Genomic DNA, 8,735 nt, shown 5'->3' with positions numbered 1-8,735 from the left:
CAGCCAAATCATGAGGGGTTCAGGTTTTCTTTTCCCTGCATTTTCCCTTCACATTATTCATATATTTGTGTTGGACATTTTCAGAGAGTGAATACCGAGGCTAACTGTCCACAAACACTTCTTTAAAAAGTCTCCTTAACAGTGAAAAGCTGTCAGCGGCATAGAAAAACCCAGCCAGCATGCCTGTGAGCAACCAATGAGAGACCTCTTTACATGCATGCCTAATTTGCGTTGCTTTTTCTCCAAGGACAAAAAAGTCATAGAAATGGAAAAGCTAATCCAATAGCTAATCTAATAATTATTACAGCTAACAGGGGAAAAATTGAAACTTAAAAAGTGACTGGAATAAACATTTCAAAACTAATTGGATTTTTCAATTCATTTACTTATTTCTCTTTTTAATTTGCATTTTTTTAAAGTCTCAATTTGAACATTTTTTAAAATGAGGTTTTGATTCTTTCTTTTTCTTTCTATAAATCATATTTAGTATTAACTACATTAAGTACATTAACTCATCCAGGCTGGAGAAACTGATCAGGAAGGCGGGCTCTGTGGTCGGCATGAAGCTGGACACTCTGGTAACAGTGGCAGAGAAAAGGACACTAAAGAAACTGCTGGACATTATGAACAATGCTGGGCATCCTCTGCACACGGCCATTAACAACCAGAAGAGTCTGTTCAGTGACAGGTTGCTTCTCCCCAAGACAAGAACCAACAGACTTAAAAACTCCTTTGTCCCACACGCCATCAAACTGTTTAACTCCTCTCTGGAGGGGAGAGGGAGGGGAGACAGGAGGACAGAGGAGGGGGGAACAACTAAGCTGTAGTGCCTCTTCACCTCACTGTGCAATACTTTTGTTAATAGTCAACGGTGCAATAGACCTCAATACTTGAAATGTGCAATTCACTTGTATTTTTATTTTTATTCCTATTTATTCTATTTATCCCCTTTGTATATTTTATTTATATATGTGTGTGTGTGTGTGTGTATATATAATATTCTGTAACTGTAACTTCTGTCGGTGCTGTGCTTTTGGAAACAGAATTTCCCAGAGGAACCCACCCGAGGGATTAATAAAGTTTTATCTTATCTTATCTTATCTTATCTTATCTTAAGTATTTGTTGTTGGATTATTTTGGAAATATTTATTCATATTTATGTTTTTCATTTCCCTTTAAACTATAAACAACGAATGATGTTATGCATGTCTAAATAAACAACATTCTAAATGAATTTACTAATGCACGTTATTTCACGAGTCATCATTAAATCAGGCAATGCTTCGTTTCTGTGTGCTGACTCTCCTGATCCTCGACGCACATCAGCAATATGGACATGTTAGTTAAAACTAAAAGGAAGGAAGGCTGGAGTAAGGAAGGAAAGGAGACAAGGACGCCGCCAAATGGTAACGGGTCGCGTCCTGCTGTATTCCTTCGACTCCGTTCATCTCTATTCACAGTAAATAGAAGCATGGAGGCTTTGACTCTCGGGAGCTAACAGCGAGCAGCGGGGGGTAAAAACGCTGCCGCATGCGCTCTCGCCTCGACTAAAACACACAGGAAGGAAGCGTGATAGTGGTGAGGCTTTGGCCAGTTGGATTGAACTCATTTTAAGTGAAAGCAAGGTGTGCTGGTGGCGACAGGAGCGGGACAGCCCGCCGTGCAGAGCATGAAGCGGACGGCTGTGGTGGCCAGGCACAATGGCCTCGTCTCTCCGTTGGGGAACAACAACTCTGGAGCTTCTAGCATCGTCTCGCCACCCCATCCGAGAGCTACCAGTATCCCCGCTTCTGCCGACACCGATGCGGGCGGTGGGATGGACGGCCTGCTGGATTTCTCCAAAGGCCCCACCGTCAAAACGGAGCTAGTGTGCAAATGGATTGACCGAACTTCTTCAAGACAGAGGCTTGGGCGGACGGCGACATCCGTCTGCGATCAAACTTTCAGCTCCATGCACGAGCTCGTGGACCACGTCACCACCGAGCATGTAGCTGCGGGGCTGGAAAGCCTCAGTCACGTCTGCATGTGGGACGAGTGTATGCGCGGCGGGAAGGCATTCAAAGCCAAATACAAACTCATTAACCACATTCGCGTGCACACCGGGGAGAAGCCGTTTTCATGCGCATTTCCCAATTGCGGCAAGATGTTCGCACGCTCGGAAAACCTCAAGATCCACACGCGCACGCACACTGGTAAGGGTTCGTGATTGTGTGACTGCTAAGAGGGCGCAGATACTGTCATTGCGCTCGCTCAGTCCGTGCCATCCGTCAACACAAGCTTCCTGTCAGGGACCGAGAACATAGAGCATAATACACAGCGCTCTCCCCCTGCTAGGAATCCCCTCCATGTTTACTTGGGCTTAGTTCGGTGTAGATTCACATTAGACTTCAGTGCTCCCTTGTTTCCTCGAGCAGCCACGGTTCTAAACTGCAGCAGAGGAGTCAAGCAAGGTGACAGGCATCAGCACGGGTCAGAACTGAAGTTTAGTCCTCAGGACGCGTATGAGCGGTAAACCCGTCCTTTGGTAATGACGTATACATCGGTTATTAATCATCAATAACAACAGCTTTCCCGGTTGGCCCGTTTGCAGCGCTTACTGCGTTTAGGATCTTGAAATCAACAAGCCAGTAAAAGTATAAAAGTCACCAGCTAAACTAGAAACAACCACACAATCCAGAAAGTGGGTGCGATGCTGTGCTGACATCATGGGCAGGGTAGCACAGGGTGCTGATTCGAAATTGGCTGTATGTGTGACAGATGCTCTGAAACTGCATCCAATAAAAACTGGTACTTACTGGGTGCACCCCCCCCCCCCCCCAACAAGCTCTCACACACCTTCATTCATTCTATAGATCAGTGCCACATCTAACATTCATGCATGCACTCACAATCTAATGGATCAACTTACTCCAGGATGCTTGGACATGCAGGCTGAAGGGGCTGGGGCTCAAGCCATTGGTAGAAAAACTGCTTCTGATGTGAGTCACAGAGGCTCCAGCTAAGTGGTATGCAGCCTGTATGAGTAGCTGAGTGGTCCCACATACATGCAGGTCCATTTTCTGACCATGTCTCTTAAAGATGCTTTATTACCATAACACTGAGTTTATGTTACTGATATAGACTTTTTCTAGGAAGGCCTGTGATGGCATGATGTCACGGTAGAGGCTCTGTACATAGACTGTACATAAAAGATGGACACAGATTCCAGTGAAGCCCGTGTTGGTGTAGCTATAGTGGTGAGGCGAAAAAAGATCAGCACATAGCTTCAAAAAGAGGTCTGCCACTGCATTCATCTTTAATACAGTCTATGCTTTTATGTGTGCTTCCAGTTTTCCCAAGACATTACTCCTATTCCTGATAAAGACAGCATGAAAGCATTAGTACAACTATGTTTTCAAAAGGAATAAAAAACATGCAAATGTTAAAATTTAGCATGTCGTTATCTCTTCTGCTGATAACCATTCATCGTTTTACATTAAGCTAAATCATCCAGTGTTATGTGAAAACAGGGTCTTTTATTAGCTGGTGCTTCCGCGCTGACCCGACTGTATTTTCTCTTTATCCCAGAAGAAGGTAAAAACCCTGGTGTGTGTGTCTGTCCTCCCATATGGAAAAGATATATATAAATCTTATAAAGTTTGTATCTGCCTTGTGTGAAACTTGTATGAAAAGCATACAAGAGTGAAAACAGATATAAGATCCCTTGAAAAATGATATAAATGAAACTTGTATGTTTTGGACACTTCCTAAAACAATATATGAAAGTAATGAGAAAGTGGCCACTTTCATGAGTAAATCATATAAGCTTTATAAGTATATTGTCTTTTTCTTTTCCATATGGGCTCTCACAAGCTGCAGTGTGTCTGCACGGAAGCAGTGAGAGCCTGACCTACACAGCTCTTCTGTCCATTTGGTGCTGCATTAATCAATGTGGTGCCTGACTGTTGATCTAAAACAGCAAAACTGCAGCAGATTTTTTTGTTTAAATTCCCTTCTATTTATTACATTTACTGGAGATATTACATTTAAAAAGAAAGGGAAGGAATCATGCAGCATCCATAACTTCCCTCCACCATGCTTGACAGATGATATCAAGCATCATTTGTTCTGCACTCACAGATTTCCTTCTTTTGTAACCAATCGCCTTCTTGTTCGTGATGACTTTCTTCTTCAAAGCTTTCAGTCACCATTCAAGAGCTGCTGTTTTGCTAATTTCTCAATGGATCAACCTTCATTTCTTAAAAAACAACATCACTCTGCTGAGGTTTGGAAGCTGCTCTCTGACTGGGATGTATGCCTAAAAACTAAAGGATCACTTCTTCAGCAGCATCATATTTGTTAGCTGTTTAGCAACAATAAACCTGCTTTAACTGTGTGCTCAGTGATGGTTGCTGAACATCGGTCACTGCATTCCAACTTTGATATGAATTTTGATTATTTAACCTCCTAAGACCCAAACTCTTCCACGACATGCATTTTTAATTTCTCTTTGATATTTGGGCTGATTGGGACCTGATGAATGTAAAAACAAAGAATCACCAGATTTCTTTTTTTTTTACCTTATTTTTGTTTTTAAGAAAAATGAGAGCCACATATGAGGATATTCGTTTAAAATTTTGATAGAACAGTAGCATATAATGTCCTCGTAGGTGGATATCAGGCCCTTGTAAAGCAAAATTGAGTATTTTGGTCTAAATAACCCAAAATGTGATGTCCACATATGTGGATGCCAGGTCCTAGGAGGTTAAAATACGATCCCATTAAATATTTACTGTTATTTAGAAACAAGTGTCCTTTTTTGGAATAACAATGCTATTCCTCAGCATCACTCCTTTGACCGTGTCCAGTTGAATGTCGGTTTTTCAGGTCCATTCTATGCGCCTTATTAAAATAGACATCAATGTTGCTGAGTTCTTGCAAATTTAGTGGCGTGTCCCTTTGCAAGGCTGATAATTGTGCGTGTGATGTTTGTTTTTCAGGTGAGAAGCCCTTCCAGTGTGAGTTTTGCGAGCGGCGCTTTGCCAACAGCAGCGACCGAAAGAAGCACTCGCAGGTCCACACAGCCTCAAAGCCCTACGACTGCAAGGCAGTAGGATGCACCAAGTCTTACACCCACCCCAGCTCCCTGCGCAAACACATGAAGGTTCACATCAAGTCATCACCTACCTCTGAAACCCAGGACCTGTACAATGCCATCCCTCTTCAACTCCAGCAACCTCATCCGGCTGTCCTCGAGCCCCTTGACCTTAAAATGAACCACCTCTCTCCATCACTTACTGACAGAAACACTCATTTTTCTCTGCTGTCCAATCACGAATTGGACCTCCGTTCAGCCAGCGAAGTGGACCATAAGCTGCTGCTACGGAGTTCGTCTCCGGTAGCGATGCCTCTGGATCTCTCTCTTTCAGGCCTGAAGAGCCAGCTGAGCCAGCAGCAGCAGAGCGGCAGGACCCCACGGAGGAGCCAGCGCTCAGTCAACCCAGCCTTACCTCAGTTGTCTAACATTAAGGAGTGGTATGTCTGTACCAGGACTACAGCACCACACTTTCCTCTCCTTCACCCAGACCACATCAAATCAGAACCTAGTGATGACGAGGAGTACATCACGTAAAGTTGAGGGACTGGTGAAATTTGACTCGAAGAACAGATCTCATATCGTCAGATCCAGGTCGGGCCAGAACAAGCAGTTGCATGGTTCCACATCGGTGGGCCTCGGAGAAGGTCAAAGGGACTGTGTCACATTAAAAATGTGTGGATCAACAGAAACGGCTCAAATGGTGTCGGAAAGGACGGGAGGAACTCCTGATTATGAAACAAAATGTTTTACTGCAAGTTATCAGTCATGGCTAGCTAACCTGAACTAAGATAAGGAGTTAACTTTGTGCAAGCGGATCAGCCAATATTAAAGAGATTTGTGTACATGACGACCTCTAGAGACACGGATCAATGACCAATTCAAGGGCTCCACTTAGGTGAAGCAATTTTAGGGGCCAAGTTGATGGAAAGAGGTTAATGTTCCCTTGATGTCACAGCACCAATGTACACAAGGTAACACGGCAGGACCAAGCCAGCAGGTACACAGGGGAGTACTTTATAGTCTCTGTATGCTTTGAGCAGACTGGTTTGTACAATTTTAAAAGGTTGATCTGGAACAGCTGATTCTGCTGTCAGGCCGCCACCTCTGTGGAAGCATACAGAGGTCTTTAGTAACAAACAGATGGCAACAACATGTCCAGAAGTATTTGTGAGTTTAATCCAACGTAGCAGAAGTCAGTGAAACTACACTCACGTCCTTGTTTGTACTGAATCTCCCACTGAATCTCGGTTGGATTATGAGTGAGTTAATCTCCTGTGTTTGTTTACACTTCATTTCCAGCACCTCAAGCTTTCAAAAATCTCATGTCCTACACACAATGTGCATCAATAAATCAAGAAAAGAAGTAGAAGTGTGCATGATTTTTGAAACTGCTTAAAAAAGTAACTGTTTTAAAGTGCACTCTTCATATGTGGGTCAGATTCATGATCCATCCACCAGAAAAGTTCAGAGACCTGCAGCAGGTGGAACTGTCCACCAACCATAACCACAGTGGTTCCTCCTAAAAGGTTGTAATTTAATTTTGCCATGAACACACTGCAAAAGTCTATCTAAACATGACAATTAGGAAAAACCGTCTTATTTACATTCACCAAGTATTCACACTTACCATGTCAAAGCTTACCCCAGGCAGACAGAGAGCTGGCTGTGTTGACTGTATCAGGGGTTTCTGGCATTGGAAGTCTACATGTTTTTGTGTCTTGATACTCTGACAGAGATAGTAAGGTAGGTGGCTCCCCTGTACAGACTGACTCAGTGATGTGAAAGGTGGACCTGAAAGTGCGATCCAGCCTTTGGTAGTAAGATTATGTGGAGAGTGCACTCATCCACTGCCAGGATGTTTCACAGCAGCGCAGCATGCTTTTGGGCTAATCTGAGTGAAAAGAAGCTAAAATGAAAGCTGTCTATATTTTGACCAGCAGCTGGTTCAGAATTTAAAATTTGATACATTCTTGTAACATTAGCTACAGGCAACACCAATCAAATACATCGTCATGCTGTGTTCTTGGGTAAGTTACTAAAGCACGTTGCCAGATAAATGCTTTCTGACACTGCTCGAGTGAACTCAATGCTATTTCATTAGGCATACCTGCTGAATTGCTTGTTAATGCAAAGATCAAATTAGCCATTCACACAGCAGAACAATGCATTTACACATGTAGTCAAGATAACAGTGAACTTCGAAGTGAGCATCAGAATTGGGACGAGGTGTTGCTGTTACCAGGTGGACTGCTCTAAGACTGCTCTGGGACCGTCACAGACAAACCTCTGTAGTGTTAACAGAGAATGACCTCAGAAAGAGAAAGCATCCGCTGAGTGACAGTTCTCTGCTAGAAAATAATGGTCAGACTGCTTAGAGTTGGAAGGTAAGTCCATTAACCTCTTCTTACAACCAGACTGGAAAAACGTTGCCTGGTCTGATGAGCCGTGGCTTCTGCTGCAACGTTCAGATGGCAGTTTGATGTAAGTAATGTCACAGCGTGAATTAACCCTGCCTTGTATCTGCAGCTCTGGACGTGGGTGGTGGTGGTGGTGTATTGGTGTCTTGACATATGGTCTTGGCACCCTTAATGCTATTCTTTAAAGACCAGAGCCAGACTGTGAGTTTGAGTCCAACACTGCATGCCACAAAGCTCACATAATCTCAAATTGGTTTCTAGAACGTGGCGAGGAGTTCTCTGTACTCTGATGGCCTCCAGAGTCTCCAGAGCTCAGACCAACAGAGCACCGTTGGGATGTGGTTGAAACGGGGGATGAATTCAGCCAAGAAATCTGCAGCAACTGTGTGGGTCCCTTTAACTTCAAAGGCTAAAGGCTGTAATTAATGAAGTGTCTGGGTGTGAGTGTGTCTGCAACCGACATGTGATGTGTTAATATCAGCTAGGATAGCACCCTGAGGCCCTCAGAAACCTAATGGCAAACAAAGGGACAGCATTTTCAGTAAGCGTGTTTAGTCATGTTTATATACCAATGAAAATTTTGTTCCAAGCATTTTAAGTTACTTTTGGGTTCGGGTGTGCTATCTTCACAGCTCTGGTGAGTGGTGCTCTTGGACTCTTGTGAAAAGCAAACATTTCTGCACCTGGATTAAACCCAGGAGGCTCTCCAGCCAAGAAAGAATTCAGCATGTGTAAGTTATTAGGCTCATCCGAGGGCTGACTGCAGCTCTGGAAGGTTTGAATCACGACTCCTGCACTGGGCATGTGCAGTGCTGTGCCCCCTTCCTCATTACTTAGTTGTTGTTTTTTGCATATCTACAAACACATTGCTCACATGCTTCCAGTCATCAACTAAACTTTAATGTTGGACAAAGATAACCTGAGTAAATACAAAAAGGAGTTTTTAAATTTGATTTCTTAAGAGAAGAGTTATCCAAATCTACCTGAAACATTTTTGGTCACTTTAAATATCTATCTTATAGAACTGTTATATTTGTTGCAATTGCTGCTGCCCCGTTGGCCTGGCCGCTCTTAAAAAGACATGTTTAATGTCAATCAGAGTTCATAATCAAAGGACATATTAAAGTGTCTTTGCTATAAACTGATTGGCACTTCTACCTTATGGCACAAATGTTCTTTCTGGCTTGACATGATTCAGTATTTACTATTTAAATACCGGAAATCACTTTTTGGCACCACAC

General features: G+C 43.2%; 1 protein-coding gene across 1 annotated transcript; it reads left to right on the top strand.

Annotated features, from left to right (window-relative positions):
* The first annotated feature begins 1,412 nt into the window (after positions 1–1,412).
* On the top strand, positions 1,413–6,464 carry zic2b (zic family member 2 (odd-paired homolog, Drosophila) b). The gene is made up of 2 exons (XM_084948961.1): positions 1,413–2,192; positions 4,980–6,464. Exons 1-2 carry the CDS (start codon positions 1,670–1,672, stop codon positions 5,609–5,611), a joined length of 1,155 nt encoding a protein of 384 aa, XP_084805087.1. The 5' UTR covers positions 1,413–1,669; the 3' UTR covers positions 5,612–6,464.
* The last annotated feature ends 2,271 nt before the right edge of the window (positions 6,465–8,735 follow it).

Source organism: Perissodus microlepis, chromosome 13 (assembly GCF_051167445.1).
Source record: "Perissodus microlepis isolate ML-2025 ecotype Zambia chromosome 13, ASM5116744v1, whole genome shotgun sequence".
In the NCBI taxonomy this organism is placed as follows: domain Eukaryota; kingdom Metazoa; phylum Chordata; class Actinopteri; order Cichliformes; family Cichlidae; genus Perissodus; species Perissodus microlepis.
The sequence above is the reverse complement of the archived record's forward strand: the minus strand, read 5'-3'. Positions and strand labels throughout refer to the sequence as shown.